General features: G+C 39.3%; 1 protein-coding gene across 3 annotated transcripts in view; it reads right to left on the bottom strand.

The window, feature by feature from the left end:
* Positions 1 to 1,010: 1,010 nt before the first annotated feature.
* LRP3 (LDL receptor related protein 3) overlaps positions 1,011 to 17,664 on the bottom strand; it is a 66,157-nt gene continuing 49,503 nt past the window's right edge. For all 3 annotated transcript variants that reach the window (XM_037878164.2, XM_037878163.2, XM_043526415.1), the window contains 4 exons: positions 8,395 to 8,603; positions 7,021 to 8,107; positions 6,417 to 6,549; positions 1,011 to 5,497 (listed from right to left, as the gene is read on the bottom strand). In XM_037878164.2, coding sequence (XP_037734092.1) covers positions 4,682 to 5,497; positions 6,417 to 6,549; positions 7,021 to 8,107; positions 8,395 to 8,603 — 2,245 coding nt within the window. In that variant the 3' untranslated portion in view covers positions 1,011 to 4,681. The remainder of the gene's footprint in view (positions 5,498 to 6,416; positions 6,550 to 7,020; positions 8,108 to 8,394; positions 8,604 to 17,664) is intronic.

The following is a 17,664-nucleotide window of genomic DNA, read 5'->3' as shown; positions in this document are numbered from 1 at the left end:
TGCCGGTGCCACTATAGTTATAGCTGTGTCAGCACTTTATCGTAAACCATGTCGTGTACTTTAACGATTTGTACAGTCGTAAGATTTACTCGGGGACAAGTCATGCTCACGGCTCACCCCGCTCTTTCTGACTGTAGAAAAGTCTTGATGCCAACAGAATCCATCCAATTCCCCTCACAACAGTGACAGCATTTGAATCTGGGCAGTTGGTCCCGACCAGCATCGAGAATGCTTGAGAGAGTCCCACTGAAAATCAGGCAGGGAAGAGCCAAGGACTCCACTGTGAAAAACTGAACAAAAGCTGGAGAGAGGGAACCAAAACAATTGTGAGTGTCCCCTGTAGCTGTGAAGAATGAAGAGGCTCAGGAGCCCAAAGAAGCTGTTTTCAGATGGAACAAGATCGAGAACAAGTTATGCCAGAGGTAATGTTGGTTATTTTTGGTAAACGTATGCCTTTTAAAACCGTTCGTACATAGTACTACCGATGCATTTTCACCCAGTTGAAAGGAGTGACTGACACCACTGCGGTACAGTATTAAGGACAAATTTTCAGATATGCCTCTAAAGGAGTGGATATAAAAAATTTGAGGGCTTCTACATACTACACACATGCAAACGCATGTAGTATTTGTACACTAAAATAAGCGCATAGATGAGCAAAGACGGTAACTGCAAATGTAGGCATATTTGATTTGCAAATGGTGTGTAGCACATGGAATTGTGGGTGTGCATTTTTAAGAACCTTTGACAATTTGGCACTAGATGTTCAAATTAAGGCATATGCATGATAAAGTATGGTAAAGTTTTAGAATTTTCATGGAATAAATACAAACATAAGTGAAATGTTGCAGCAGGGTGAGATGTCAACAAAAATCACCCAAGAAGGTAGTTACACAACAAAATTACATTTAGAGGACGGTAGTATAAACTGACAGATGTCAGAAAGTTCAGACACTCTGTGACTCTCACTGTTTTAACAGAAACAAGAGAGACGAACAGCATTTGGAATTCAGTTTTCTCTTTAATGCTTGCACCATTCTTGCTAAAGAACGGTGGTTAAGGTGGTTAAAGAGAGTTAAATACATCAGACATGATTTTTTTTAAAATGTTAAAATATTTCCCCCTTTCATTCAAAAACTTCAAAGATCCCAAGAAGTGCACTAGGAGATTAACATAAAAATAAGAATTTGAACAATTTTATTGGCTTAGTAACTTGAGCTTAGGTAGCCACTGAAGCGTGATATTTTCCCTCATCTCAAAAGGAACAAAGAAAAGGTTATTTATTTTTCCTTTACATTTTTGTCTCAGTTACAGTTTTTCCAACTATTTTTAAGCCTTTATGAACATGCAATTTATATTAAAACAAATAAAATAAAGGTTTCTTCATGGAAAATTAAATAAAATTAAATAAATCTTTAAAAGCTGGGAAAATACTAGGTCTATAGTAAGGCAAATCTCATATCTTCTATCCAGTCCCTCCAGTCCGTGACACTGTAATGCACAACTCGTTTGTACTTACAGAACACAACACATTTCTCCTGCAAAATGTTTAAGTTAGGGATTCTTCACTTTAAGCAATATACTAGATTAAAAAAAAATCACAGTTTATTGCAGACTACAAAAAAGTTATGTGCTTTTCAAAAAGCAACAGGGCTGTATATTTTACTTATGCAGGGCTATATGTTTCCACAAAGAGGAAGCTGAATATGTCCTGGATGATGGTATCTGTAAACCTCATTACTGCTTCAATTTTTCAGTTTCCTAGATCTTTGTAAATGGAGTTGTGATGCTTAAATATACTAGAAATAAAAATGGATTCATTTAAATTACCATTTAGTTATCAAAATGCATCTTCAACCGTAAGCAAAATATGTATGAAAGTGATACTAAGAAATGATTTGAAGTTACATCTATTTTAAGCTAAAGGATGGCGTTACTAGTTGTGCACTGCTGTACCAAAAGATCATTATGTTCTGAAGTACATATTTCAACTTAAATTGTCAGAAGAACATTACAATAGTGATAATATAATTTAAGGCTTAGTAGGATCAAAATGATTTTATTATAGAAAGAAATATGTTTCTGTAACAGAATTAAATACATTTATTTATAAGGTTCTTTTTGTTTGTAAAGTATTTACCCTGAAATGTAATCTTCCACCCAATTATAACTAAGTTTACTATTTTATAAATACAATTCTATGTACTTAAAATTACTTTTAGACAAAAAGAGACACTAAAAACTGGAGCCTTGGACACAAACCTCCCTGGCAGGTTAATGACTACAGTATATGACCTTTTAGGGGTGGAACCTAAAATGCTTACAAAGGCTAGGAAAGTAAAATAGTCTCAAAACTACCTTTTTGTTTAGCTAAATGACCTCTGACCACAGAAATATGTGGAAGGAAATATCTGACCAAACAGTATTTTTATTTTTTACTTCATGTAACTATGATTCTTTACTGGAATGCACTTTGACCAAAATCCTTGCCTACTCCTAATCTTCTTACAATTTTGAATCTTCGGTTTCTTTCCTGGTTCTGGAAAACACAATATAAAAGTAATTTGTGTCAGAGAAAAAATAAAGCACATCAATGCTGTTCTTTCACATTATGATTTGGCAAAGCCAACCAAAAGCACAGTGGACCTAGCCCTGACCTCATTTCTTGGCTGGAACTCCCACTGGGAGTTCTGTAAAAAGATCCAGGGCAGAATATAGCCCATTAAAAGGACAAACATCTTGACACTCAGGTGTTCATTCACCCTTCACTGCACAGTCTCAACTCCCATCATATTCAAGTGACCTGCAGGAGTTAAAGACAATTTGGATTGTGCAGCTCAGGTTAAATCTTCTGTAGTTTTAATAGAAGATCAATTAATAACTGTGTCAGCACAATCTGGAGTTAAGGCTCCTATTCACTTCCTAACTGGAAGCTGTCCTACAGTAGTAGACAGGTCTCAGAGTACTGAGACACATCATCCTCCACCTGCTTCCCTATAAAGGAGTGGCAATGAACTTACTTTCTCCAGTCTAAAAAAAATTGCTGACTGTATTTTTTAAAATTATGTGCTTCTTCAGAAGAGGAAAACTAAAGTAGAAAACTAAAGTGGGTGAAATCCTGGCTCTTTTGGAGTCAATAGCAGAGCTCCCATTCACTTCAACAGAGCCAAGATTTCACCAGATAATTTTTGTTGTTCTGTAGTGAGTCACTCCTATCTAGGCAACATCACCACGTCTCCTAGTTAAATAGCTTTGCTGTTTTTAATTAAATTTAAAAAGCAAAAGGCACAGGGGTCTACCCAAACTACTTAGATGTCTGCACATTTTCAGTTTTGAAAATGGTACAGATCTTTTCAACTAGCATATATCTAAAAGAACAACAAAAGAATGAGCATACTATTAAAAAAATCCACTAACTGCAACTCCCACTGTAGCTAATGAGAGAGTGGAAGCACTGATTAATTCTCTAGACCAGTGGTGGGCAACCTGCGGCCCGTCAGGGTAATCCACTGGCAGGCTACGAGACAGTTTGTTTACATTGACCATCCGCAGGCACGGCCGGCTGCAGCTCCCAGTGGCCGCAGTTCGCCGTTCCTGGCCAATGGGAGCTGCGGGAAGCAGCGGCCAGCATGTCCCTGCAGCCCGTGCTGCTTCCTGCAGCTCTCATTGTCCAGGAACAGCGAACCGCAGCCACTGGGAGCTATGGCTGGCAGTGCCTGCGGACAGTCAATGTAAACAAACTGTCTCACGGCCTGCCAGTGGATTACCCTGAAGAGTTGCATGCTGCCCGCAGGCTGCCCACCACTGCTCTAGACCATGCCCTAAAATGGCATGATACTAAGAGCTTAAAAAAAGAGAAGAAAAAAAAATTCAAACTTAACAAAGCCATTGTGAATATGATAAAATATATGATAATATAAATGTGTTGCTGCAAATGGGGCTCAATGCACTCCAGTTTATTGTTTACATGGCTAATTTGTTATTACAAAGTTATGGCAGATAAAAAGCCTGATTCTTCTCTGTATGCAGAATGCAAAAACTTTGGTTGCAATGGATGCTTTTGGATATCTATGGCCAACAATACACTTCTGAAGGGAATGGAGAAAAAGGTGGTAATTTTCACAAAAGAAAAAGAGGAGCCATAGGGATTTGACTTTCTGCTAAATGTATTTTGGGGCTCTGTAAACATTTTTTAATTAAAACCAATAATCTAAAAAGACAACAATTTGATTTTTCTAGCTGAACACCGACAGTTGTAATTCCCTGTGACTGACGCCTACACAGACTGCCAACTGATTTCTCTCTAGCACATTAATGTCAATAGTAAGTGACTTTAAACTAAACAAACTCAAATTCCCTGACTGCAAAGTGAAAGTGAATAAATGCACAGAAGAAACAAAGGAGGTTGGAAATACTCACAAATTGTGACAATAGATTCTCACTCACTCTTGGCCCCTGAATACATACATTGGCCCATTTTTACCCCACTTGAGTTTCAGGCATATCAACAAAGACAAAATTTGTCCCACAGTCTTGTCATAGGTATTCTACTGCCTCTGGGATAAATGCACATTGGTTCTAACAGACTACGCTGAGAGCACGGATGTGTCGGTTATAATCAGTGCGCACTGCAATGTACATTTTAAAGTTACAAAATCTACAGGGCCAAAACAAAATGTCATTAGCAAACTAGTAATGATTCATCATCACTGGTATTGATTTCTGAGAGGGGAGTAGAGGACTCTAGCATTGGCACTTCCACAGAATGGCAACAAGCCGCATGAATACCCAAAGGTTCTTCCCGATAGGAATGAGGGCAACATCGCTGCTGTCCATCCACCTGAATACAAACATTCATAGGGCTGTCTGAGTAATTGGACTCCCACTTTTTTAACGGTAATCTACATGGCTCTTCACTCAGCAGATGACTCCTGTTTAAATTACTGTTCTCTGCGACAGTCCTTCTGGACACCGATCCTCCACGGAGTGTTTCTGTAACACTTTCAGACAAAGGGTCTCTGAAAGCTTTTCCTGAATCCACCCTCTTGGTTTGTTTAAGCTCAGTGCTGGAGGTCTCCTCAGCCCCTGAAGATTTGTCACTGTGTCCAGTCTCGGGCTCTGCCTGTGCAGCCATGCAAGTATTAGATAAAACACTAGAGGGTGATGGCTCTGTGGCTTCAGTCTCTGGCTGCAAAATGCTACTTCCAGCTTCTTGGAGCCCTCTAGCCTGGCCATAAGTCTCTGCCTCTGAATTAGGTCCCTCAGGGGAAGGTGAGGGATTCTGGATATTCCCTTCTGTGTGATTGATAATTCCATCACCCAGCGTTGTTTGGGAAGTGTGCGCAGGTGTTAAGAGTGGGATCTGCCCTCTCACTCGTGGCCTGTGGAACAGTCTGTTCCAGAGTCTGCCCAAGCGCCTCCGAGATGAATTCCGTCTCGATGAGTGACGTCTCATCTGTCTCCTCATTGCTGTTCGGATGTTCTGCAGCACAGATGCCTATAAAACAGAACCAAGAAACTGTAATTTCTTGATGTTTCCATTGGAGAACACTATCAAATATCTAAGACTGTCCTGCCCACTAAATTCTCCATCTGACTCCTAAGAATGCTATTCAGATTGAAAGGTTACAGTTTAAGCTTAAACTCCTGCTTAAAAATCAAGCCAAAGACTGCTCAGTCTGCATCAAACTTCTTTCCTCCAGAAATTTTTCTCACCATTTGCATTTAACAACCCCCTCTGTGACCCCAGCAATCAACTCAGCATGGTTAGATGCAGGATTTGCCATAGTGGACCACACTATTGGTCCACTGAATCCTGTCTCACAGGCAATGACAGGAGAACTTGATAACAGTTGATGCCTCAAACCTCCCCTCTGCTTACATAATTACAAGTGCTGTGTCAGGTCATGAAGTTATCACATTAGGGAGTGAAATGCATTTGACAGAGAGAGAGAGAGAGAGAGAAAGGCAGATATGGGAGAGTACAAAAATACAACAGAACTTTTTGTTAATAAACTTTGCATTTGTTACTAAAAATAACTCCAGAATTTTTCAGAAGACAAATGCCCACACTCCTAATTGTATTTTCTATACAAAAGAAAGTCCTTTGTACTTTCAGATTGAAATGCTGGTCTCCTTTCTGTTTTAGTTTGATATTTGTCTATTTATTGCTATTTTGATGTAAAACTTTTTTTTATCCATTTAGCTTTCAACATACTGATGAGTCCCCATCTAACTAGAAAACTTAGCTCGATCACAAAAATGTATGACTGCAATTCTTCAGTACAGAGGAAGTCAAATACATGTTGTTACAAGAGCATTTCCATAAATTAAAGTGATTTCATTGTTACTGTTCCTTCAGATTCATTCAGTCTATCCAGTTTTTGATAGTTTGAATGTAGAATGAAACCATTTACTTGCGATGCATTGTAAACAGGGAAATCTTCAACTGGCGGGATAAGTCCTTGTGCAATGAGCTGCCCATAGGAAGGTGGAGCCTCACGTCGTACAAACTCTGCCTCAAGACGAGTCATCTGGGTTTCAAATGCTCTGAAACCAACAGAACCAGAGTAAAATGGGGAAGGAACCCACAAAAATTACACAGACAGACCTTTCTAAAAACAGAGTCTTCTCTCCCAGTTCCCCCAGGGCTAGTGTCATTAAAATAGATGTTTTCATAACAACAGAAGTAAGGGTAACTCCGTTGTAACCCTTCTCTTCACTAGGATGCTGAGAGATGCAAAAGAACCAACTGTATAGGATACCGGCATATTACTCAGTAAATACAGAGGAAGAGACAGTCAAATAGCTACTTGCCAAAATGTAGGCCATTAGCTCTCACTGTGAAAAAACAGCACAGTGACCATTTTTTAAAACCCATCAGTTTCATTGGACCCTGGCTTAGTTTTACTATGTGTTTCAAAATTCACTTGAATGGATATTTTATTCTTTCCCCTAAAGTGATTGAAAGAAAGGCTCACCTAGTAAAGTTAGGACATTATGAACATACAAGATTTTCACCTGTATTCCCTGGTCCTTAGTGAGTAGAGTTTAAATGCACAACCCAGTGCTATCACCAACAGCAAGCCACACACAAGACTCCCAATCAGAGCAGCTGTGATGACTTTTCTGGGCACTATAACCAGACAATTATGTTCATCGCTTCCATCCTGGCAGTCTTCTTGGCCGTCACAGCGCCAAGTCTCAAAGATACACAGATTTGTGCCACAGTGAAAGTTTCCTGGCTGGCATGTAAAGCAGTTCTTTTCATCTGAGCCATCTGGACAGTTCTTTTGGTTATTACATCGGTCAAGTATTGAATAACACAGTCCACTGTTTCCTTCGCATGGGTATTCATTTTTCTGGCAAGCTGGACAGTTCTCTTCATCTTTGCCATTTGGGCAGTGCCACCAACCATCACAATGCTGCTTATCTGTGAAACACTCCTCATCACTTCCACAAGGGTGTTCCCACGGAAGGCAATAACCTTTCACCTGATAAGTTGCATTGAATCCATGGCCAGTACTCTTTGATCTGGCATGATATGAAATGGTGAGCTGACCCTTTGAGGACTCCACGCTCACCAAGTGCCTGTTGTTGTGATATGAAAGAGTTTGCATTAATTTATCACCTCTCTCTCCAATGCCATCATACACCTTTACATAGTCATTGTACCCTAACTGTAAATCAAGCTGCAAGAGGACATGCCGATTATCTTGTGTGTCCACATACCAAGTGCAGCGCAGGTCTGTCCGGCTGTGATCTGCACGGAATAAGTCTGGGGAAGCAAAAGACCCATAAAAATTACCCAGTCTTTTGCCACACGAAAGATCAGGGCAGTTAGCTTCATCTGAACCATCACTACAGTCTTTAACTGAATTACATCTCAACTCATTTATCAAGCACTTGGTGGAATGGGCTATGCTACATTGGAATGTTCCTGAGGGACAAATGCTAGACTGAGGCTCTGTTGGAGGGATGGTGCAGTTTCTCTCATCCGAGTTATCCCCACACTCATCCATGGAATTACACTTCCAAGTGTTGGGAATGCACTTGCCGTTTACACAATGGAATTCATCAGACTGGCAAATAGTCTGGCCTATTTTTCCTGTGGGGAGAAAAAAAATATTAGAACTTTTAGAAACATCTGATGCCATGTGTTAGTTCTAATATTTTATCCCAGTGTGCAGCCATTGACTCTTGGTCCAGCTCTTCACCAGAAGAATTCTCTAATAAAGCCAAATGGTGAAAATATACAAGCTTCTAATGACTCATCAGCATTTACAAAAGACTTTGGTCAACAGAAGCCACTTTTGTCACAAGATTTGGGGTCAGGGTGGTAAAGTATTTCTGAATAGTCCAACAAAATTCATTAAAACTGTACAGAGATTTTACCTCTGATGTAGGAAAGGCGAAATCCCTGAGCCTGTCCCGAACTCAATGTGTCTGAGTGGAAAAATATCCAGACATGATCCCGTGCAGAGATAAAGGAGGGTGGTATGGAGGATCCACACACTCTGTACTCTTCCCTCTTGGAAGAGGGGCCAATCATCAGCCAGTCTACTGCACATTTCTGAGAGTCCTCCAAGTCAAAGTTCTTAAAACTGCCAGGAGCAAAGAAAACACAAATAAAAGATGATAAAATCTGGATTTAAGGACACAGCCTTTCACATCCCAAATATCTCATAGGAATAAGTTACACACTCATAGTGTAGTGACTGTGCAGGCAACCATGGCTGTCATCATTTTTCCATTTAGAAAATGCACCCACACCAGAGGCTCAAGGCCCATATACAAAAAAACCCCACAATAATATACAAAGCTTATTGTCAAATCAATTTACATGAACACCAGGCTAAAAGAACCCCCCTGACAGGGTAAAATGATGGATTTTTAGTCGCTTGAAGTTTTTAAATCAAGACTGGATGCCTTTCTAAAAGAAATACTCTATTCAACCACAAGTTACAGCCTGTGCTATTCAGGACAGATTAGGTGATCATAATGATTCCTTCTGGCCTTAAAAACTCTGAATAAATAAAACCCTTCTTGGACAAAGAACAATAGGGAGCTGTGCAAAGAACCCCAAAGGTATTGGAAAGGGGGAAACAACCAACTCTTTGCAAAGGCAAAGGGAATGCAGAACAGTTCCTCTAATCCATTCTTTCCAGAATCACGTAAGTACTCCACAAAAATCATAACAGCCCTAGACAATACAACTTTGCCTCCTTGAGAGAGGAAGTGTTGGCCAGGACCCTCGGGCTATCCCCTTGAGAGAAAATGTGTGTGTCGCTGTCACAAAAAAACACACCCAAGATACCAAAACCATGTTTTGTTTCCCTGTTGTATACTGAAGTGGGATTACCCAAGGCTAGCATGTTAAAAGTTAGCATAATACCCCAACCACATAACATTGTGGACTGAGAATTCTTAGAAATGGAGAAAGCCTTACCAAAAAGATGAGTCACATTCTACACAGAAACTTTCATGGATATCAGAGGAAGCTCCATGAAAAGATAAATGGTAGACTACGACCTTCTGGAATTAATATCAGAAACCTAACTCCACAATATCAGAAAACTATAAGTAAGCCAAATCATTTTCTTTGGGGCAAGGAGAAGTGCAGCTGCCATGAAGACTAAAGAATTCACTCCAGCCAGGAATCTCAAACTGCAATCATCCTTCTTTTTTTATGCATACACAATATCCAAAAAAGGTCTATGACAAAGATGTATGATTAGCAAGTAAGAGGACATGGCATCAGGAGAATGGAAAGAGAGGGGGGAGTTAAAAGCACGAAACTGAAGTGAAAACAGAGAGAAAACTAGTAATATATGTGCAGTGTCCCAGAACTATCTTAGGTGACAGAGGACAAATCAGCACTGAAATGCCTTAATTCACCTTTTTCAAATCCCTTTCCTTCTGTGATGTATTCTGTCACCCTCTAGTTTGCAAGATACATCCCAAAAACTCATCATTCTCCAATACCTGTGATACTATTAAATCCTTGTAACTAATGGATTTAGTAAAAGCAGATAGTGCCAGAGATTTTCACTGCCAGGATGGAAAGGCAGAATATTCACAAAAGGTAAATTAAAATGATTTCTGTCCTGTATGTCCTTCCAGAGCTTTCTTAGTGATGATTAAAGATGGATATCCAAACAAGAAAAAGCAAGAAAGAAATTGTTTAGAATGATGCAAATTCTATAAGTAGAAGTATTAGGATGAAACTAGCAAAGAGAAAATTATGAATGAACAACAAGAATATCTGTTAGCCTGTGAAGCAATCCATCAAGTGAAGTAGCAGATGCTCAGTCATAAATGGATAAAAACTCACTAGAAAAATATATTGAACGAAACAATCCTGCATAACCTGAGAGAGATGGACCAGATCACTTATTAGATCCTTTCTATCTCTAATTTCTATGATTAATTATAATTCTCCAGTAATGTGATTAATTAATCTTGATGATCCCCAAAATTTGTCTTTCTTGAGTCCTGCCTTACATTTAATTCTAGTAATTTAAAATGAAAAAATTTCAACAACACTATGTTTAAGGTATGCACAAAGAAAAAACCCCCAGAAGAGTCAGAACTAGTGTTACCCTACACTGTCAACTTATCCTACTCTTGCCATAAGTCTATGTTCTGCAGATGATAGAGTTCTGCAATATACCAAGGGCCTGTAATTAACAGCACCTTATACTTGTAAGATGGTTTCCATGTGAGGATCTCAAGATGCATTACTAACAAGAAGTCTTTCAGTTAATTATCACAATTCTGTGAGCTAGGGAAGTATCTTTATCCTCATTTTTCAACAGAGAACATGAGATGCAGAGAGGTTAAGTGATCGTCCTCAATGCCACACAGTCAGTCAGAGGCAGCCGCAGGATAGAACCTAGGCTTTCAACTCCATGCCCCATACTTAGCCACAAGACCATCCCTCCCCTTAAATCATAGGATAAGTATACTGTTGCAGAGGCAGAATTGTATTTGTGAGCAACTATCCTTTCAAAGGGGCCATGAAGAAGCATGTCCCTTGGAAACAGCCATTCCAGCATATGGAAAGGTCAGATGCAGAACGTATTAAGTCTTCCCTTCAGCAATTTCTTTCTAAATCTTCATATCCCAAATATCAGCATCTAGCAAATTACAGTTTGGAAAAAATATTGTGGAATAAACAGTCTAAAAAACTGCCACAGGACATGTAAATTTTGGGTTTAGTTTATTACTAAGTCATATAAACAAGAGATATAGTAACAAGGGTCTAACTCGTACCTGTGCTGGCAATAAAAAGAGGTAAAAGGAAAGTAATTTTCAGCCTTGAACAGTCTCCTGCAAACTGTAAAATGTGTCATTCCTTAAAGGGATATTGCTGAGAATGGGGGGTTTGCACTCCAAAAATAGTTTCCCCTTAAGCTTCCTGACAAGTTAAACTGTCTGCATGCTGGGATAGAAATAAGTTTTGCGCTACCTAATTTAATTGTGGATTGAGTTGAGACCAACAAAGCTGGTGTGTGTGAACTAGGTACCGAGTTGTACTTTGCAACTAAATATTAGATTTTGTGTACAGATCATAATCGATTTACTACTTAGAAAGCCGATCACAAAGGCAAAAATCTTTGCATGGGAAATTTCTGCCACATTAATTTGCAGACCTCCACGATTTCTAATCTTTCATCACCGGTAATGTGATCTTGTGCTGCTACCACAGTCCATTTTTTTTTAAAATCCTGCCACCTCTGAACCATAAGATTTACTATTCTATAGACTTGATTCAACTGAACTCTCTCAACCTACAGTGCAATCCTTTTATCAGCAGGGTCAGCCTGGCAGTTGAATGGCTAATGATAACAAACAGAAGAGGGGAGGAGAGGCTCATACCGCCAATGCGTACACATAACACAGATTCATTTCATACATTCTTAGGAAATGGACATGAAGGAAGCTGATGAATTTACAGCCCCTGAGAGAGTTTGCAGCCTTCAACTGAGCCAATAAATCACTTCTTATTTTTTCTGGTTAATTAATAAAAAGGTTAAAAGTTACTCTCTATTTCAAAGCAAGTTATCTTTTTTAAATGACTTGGGCCTCCAACTCTCCTCATTAACAGTGATACATCCCCAATGAAATCAAGAGAGGCATGGAGGGATGGGCATGACAGTGTGAAATTTGGCCTTTCCTTCTGAAATGTCTGTTTTTATTGCTGAACTTTTATAATCAATTCTAAATAAACTACAAGGTTCTACCTATTAAAAATATCCCACTAGATACTGGGGACATTCAATTTTTGAGGACCAAAAAAATTCTAATGTGACTTGATGGAAAGACAGCTGTGACTCTGCTTTCCTAGAATTCTGCAAGAAATAGGTAAAGCACATGTTTCTTTTCACCAATACATCACATCACTAAATACTACTTCTGATACACAGCAGGGATCCAGTGAGCTTACTGTAAATTACAGAATTGACTGTATAATGTATACTGTCTGCAAAATTACTCCAAAAAAGAAGAAATGGCCAATAATGACATTTTCCCAATGACTTTCTAATATCCACATGTCACTGCGAATAACTGCATTAAACCAGCTTAACATCAACATTCATTGCAACTGCTGTAAGTTAAAAAAGACATGCTGTCTAAGAAGCCAAGGCTCTGCTGAGCTCTTTTACTGCTTGGACTTAAAGCAGCAGTGTACAGCCAAAATTTAGTTATACAATATTATGTATAAAGAATCCTCTACACCCCTTTGGAAGTGATTTAGGTGTGAACAACTACACAATAAAAATATTAAAAACCCAAACTCTTAAAACTTGGAAAGAAAAACAAAGACTGGGTCCAGCACAAAAATGAACATGGGACAGTAACCCACAAAAGGTCCAACCATTGTGATAAAAGAAGAGAGAAAAAGTTAAGTACCTAACTTGGCCCTGAAAATCCATTAAAAATCCAGAATAAATATTATGGATAGATCAGCAAAGCACTGGCTCAATATAAAACAGAACAGCCAATTAAGCAAGAGAAGTCACTCCTATTTGCCAAACTCTCTCAGCAAGGGCAGATTGTGAACACAGCTGATGGCTTAATTGGCTCATTAAAAAAAATTCTGTTTAACTGTTTAGAGCAAGGACCTGGGACTCAGGAAGTCTTGTCTCTTCCCAGTTCAACAATCGACTTGCTGTGTAACCTCAAGTAAGACACAAACAGCCTGCCTGTCAAGGCTGAGGATAACATCTGCAATTCCAACTGAAGGCAATGGGAATGGTGGGTGTTCAGCACCTCTGGAAAATCATGCCTTAAACCTCTCCTAGAATTTGCCCCCCTCTTACAAAATGAGGATAACATTTACCTGCCTCACATGGATGACAGGAAGCACTCCCATTGCTTTTCATGGATTACTCAGATTAGTAAAAAGAAAAGGAGTACTCGTGGCACCTTATGGACTAACAAATTTATTTGAGCATAAGCTTTCGTGAGCTACAGCTCACTTCATCGGATGCATTCAGTGGAAAATACAGTGGGAAGATTTATATACATAGAGAGCATGAAACAATGGGTGTTACCATACACACTGTAACGTAATGTATATTCCTGTTTTTGTGTCTTCTTGTAACTTAAGGTTTTGCCTAGAGGGATTCTCTATGTTTTGAATCTGATTACCCTGTAAGGTATTTACCATCCTGATTTTACAGAGGTGATTCTTTTACTTTTTCTTTAATTAAAATTCTTCTTTTAAGAACCTGATTGCTTTTTCATTGTTCTTAAGATCCAAGGTGTTCACCTATGCAAATTGGTGAGGATTTTTATCAAGCCTTCCCCAGGAAAGGGAGTGTAGGGCTTGGGGGGATTTTGGGGGGAATGACGTTTCCAAGTGGGCTCTTTCCCTGTTATATTTGTTAGACGCTTGGTGGTGGCAGCAATAAAGTCCAGGGACAAAAGGTAAAATAGTTTGTATCTTGGGGAAGTTTTAACCTAAGCTGGTAAAAATAAGCTGAGAGGGTTTTTCATGCAGGTCCCCACATCTGTACCCTAGAGTTCAAATAAAGATTGGGAGTGGATGGGTCATTACACAAAGTAAAACTATTTCCCCATATTTATTCCCCCCCCCCCCCCAACTGTTCCTCAGATGTTCTTGTCAAATGCTGGAAATGGCCCACCTTGATTATCACTATAAAAGGTTTTTTCCCCCCCGCTCTCCTGCTGGTAATAGCTCACCTTACCTGTTAACTCTCGTTACAGTGTGTATGGTAACACCCACTGTTTCATGTTCTTTATGTATATAAATCTCCCCACTGTATTTTCCACTGAATGCATCTGATGAAGTGAGCTGTAGCTCACGAAAGCTTATGCTCAAATAAATTTGTTAGTCTCTAAGGTGCCACAAGTCCTCCTTTTCTTTTTGCGGATACAGACTAACACGGCTACTTCTCTGAAACCTCAGATTAGTAAGGGTTTGCAGGAACAGGCCCTAGTTTTAAAAGCTGCTTCCTGTACTGTGATGGCCTGAATAGGAATTTCAAGAGAACCTCTGCTGAATTTTCACAAGGCAGATGACTTGTACTACTAAAGCAAAACCGGATAAAAGATATGCACTCCAAAATGGTTAAGGAGGGTGTGACAGGTTCCCCCCCCCCCCTCCTTCCGGGGTGCCACCTGCAACTGGAGTACCACTGAGCCTGCCTGACCCACCAGCCTGGGCTCCCTTTCACTCTGTAATGCTGTGACAAGCTGGAGACACACTCCCGGTCTCACACTTTCACCAGCACACAGGTAGGGACACACCTGGCTGCAGAAACACAGAGACACTGAAATCAGCTCTGCATGAGAAGGCTCAGTTAAGGAATTGCCCAGTACTCAAGCGCACACCCCCTCTAGAGGATAAACCCAAAATTATACCATCTTGCGCTGCACAGAGAACTATACAGCATAAACTCATGACATTCATCCCCTCCCTCAATGTGGCGAGAGATATGCAATAGCTTTTTGCTCCCCAGTTATGAATTCCACACACTGGGTTTCAGACAAAAACAAAAACAAATTTATGAACTACAAAAGATGAATTTTAAGGGATAGCAAACAGATCAAAGCAGATTACCCAGCAAATAAAACAAAAATGCAATCTAAGCTTAAAATACTAAAGAAACTGGTTACAAGTAGTAATTTGTTATCCTAAATGCAGATTGTAGAGATTCTTGAAGGCCAGCTGCTCTTGCCTGCAGCTTAAAAAGCAAACATATTTTCTGACTGTTGAACCTGTCTCTGCTGAGTCTGAAAAATAAACTATGGAAGGGAAAAGGGAAATCATGAAAAGGTAAGCAGCTGAGGAAAATCAATACAAACATATGAGAGGAAAATATTAAAACAAAGCGTTCAAGGGGAATGCCCTTGGGAGACAATCTCCTTCATCCATATGTAGAACAGGGCACTGTTTTATTGGAAGCTGCTGAATAACAGGTTTAGAATAAACTGGCCCAGATTGCAATGATTTTGTTTACCATAACTACTTGCAATTGTAATTTCATCCCTTAGTGATTCTTGGTGTACCCCAACTATCTTATGTTGTAATGCTGCTCTTGCTGGCAGTCAGAACTGAAGATAAAAGGAAATACAGCTAGTTTAATACAGCACACAGGATTTTTTTTTCTAAAATCCAAAAAACTTATTGAATCAAGAAAAGTGACAACGTCAGTTTGCCCCTTCCACACCTTTTTATGAGAATGTTAGGGAAGGAGCATGTCTGGTGGTTAAAGCAACGAAATCTGAACACCTGGATTCTATTCTCCACTTTGCTATGGCCATGCTATGTGACTCTGAGCAAGTCACTTACCCTGCCTATTTCTCAGTCTCCTCATATGTACAATGGGGATAATACTGCAAGCCTTCTAGCTTACTGTATGCATTAATAGTTGTAAAGTGCTTAGAGATCTTAAAATGAAATGTTGTGCATAAGATGCAAAGTAATATTTGTATGAGTCACTTTAAGTCAAAAGAGCAGCTATTTAAACAAAACATCTTAACCCATCTGTCACCAGTGAACCAAACTGCTCCCTTGGACATACACACAAGGCTCCCATTGTCCTCAATGAAACCTGTACATGTGAATCTTAGGGCAGACATTGGCCCTGTGTGTTTAAATCCCATCTGATTACTCTAGTGACAAAAACCAAACACTGCTAGCTCTTTACATAAAAACAACAACTCAAAACCATGTAGCTCTGCACATGTCTGACTTATGGAAACATATTACTACCATCTCCATAGTCGTCCTTCCCCCGTTACTTCAAATTCTTTGTTACTGACTATTTGGGGGCCCAAAATCAGCCTGGAAGCTGCTAGGGGAGGGCTATCAAAATACAAACAACAGTATTTTCATTAAATAATGCCTAGGTGGACTGCAACAGAGTTGTGAATAGTTACATCAGGATTGAATTTGGCCAAGTATTTTTTTAATGAACACTTCCATATAAACCTACCTTAGATTCTTCTGCCATCTGTACACCTAAAGCAAAGTTCTAATTTCATTAGTGCATTTCCTCCTACTTTCCAACAGTCTCTGTTTACAAGCTCACTCTCCTAGTCCAGTATATTTTAATGGAGTTTGAAAGTATATACCTACTTGTGGATCTCAAATGCTGGCAGGTATGCATTTGCTTGTTTATTATAATTCGTTCCTATTTCAAACAATGGAAGAAGGAACCCTCCTATTATTCCGTCTATAGCAGATTTCTTTTTAATTGTAGAGCATCTGCAGTTGAAGAGGTTTGCAGTCCTTTTAGGCAGCTGAGCTTACAACTCAGCAGATGGTGTCAAACACAGGAGTATTAAAAACAAAAAAATGGCTTTAAAAAAAACCCAACAGTTCTTCGTCTGAAGTGGATACTGTGATTAGCACAGAAAACTAAAGTATTTTCACAGTATGTGAACATTAGAGTTCAAAGTATCCTTTTCGTGTGTGTGTGTGTGCACTTCTTTTATTAAGAGTGCTTTCCCAGAAAGGGCTGAAATTATGTCATCAGTGCTAACTCTTTAATGGTAATTGCTTATTTTCGGAAGTGCTAAATAACAGGAAATACTTGCTTCGCTGAATGTTAATTTAATGGAGCAGTGATGACATATTGAACCATCAGTTACATACAAAATGACTTTGTGACATAATTACAGAAAAGGCCCCTTTCTTTGTTTTGTTGTGAGAATCTTAAACATCTCTGTGAGCCTAATTTTCAAATGGGCTTTAGAAAATGAACCTATAAAATTGGTGATCGTGCCTGCATTATCATCACTTATTGCATAATAGTTTTTGCACTAATGTGTATTTCCCTATGCAAATGGTAGGTGGGAAAGCATGCAAATAGGTTGCTGGCAAATTCTTTCGGACTATTTTAAAAGACTTGTTTGAAAAACTGGCCTTCTGTATTTAAACCCAGTGCTTAAAGTGTATGTCTATATTTATAACGTGGGGGGGCAGGGAGGGGATGGAGCGCTTGCAAGGGTTTGCAGACCAAATAAATATATAAATAAAAATAAAATTGAGCCAAGCAACTCACTTTAAGCATCGACTTACCAAAGCTGCTGCTCCCAGATTATAATAGACCCCTCCAACTTATTTCAGACCATGTAAGCACTGTTTATGCTTTAGTTACTGCTTGGTAAAGGAGTCAGTTTCCCACT

Source organism: Chelonia mydas, chromosome 12 (genome assembly GCF_015237465.2).
Source record: "Chelonia mydas isolate rCheMyd1 chromosome 12, rCheMyd1.pri.v2, whole genome shotgun sequence".
Taxonomy (NCBI): domain Eukaryota; kingdom Metazoa; phylum Chordata; order Testudines; family Cheloniidae; genus Chelonia; species Chelonia mydas.
Note: the sequence above shows the minus strand (reverse complement) of the source record. Positions and strands in the feature narration are given on the sequence as shown.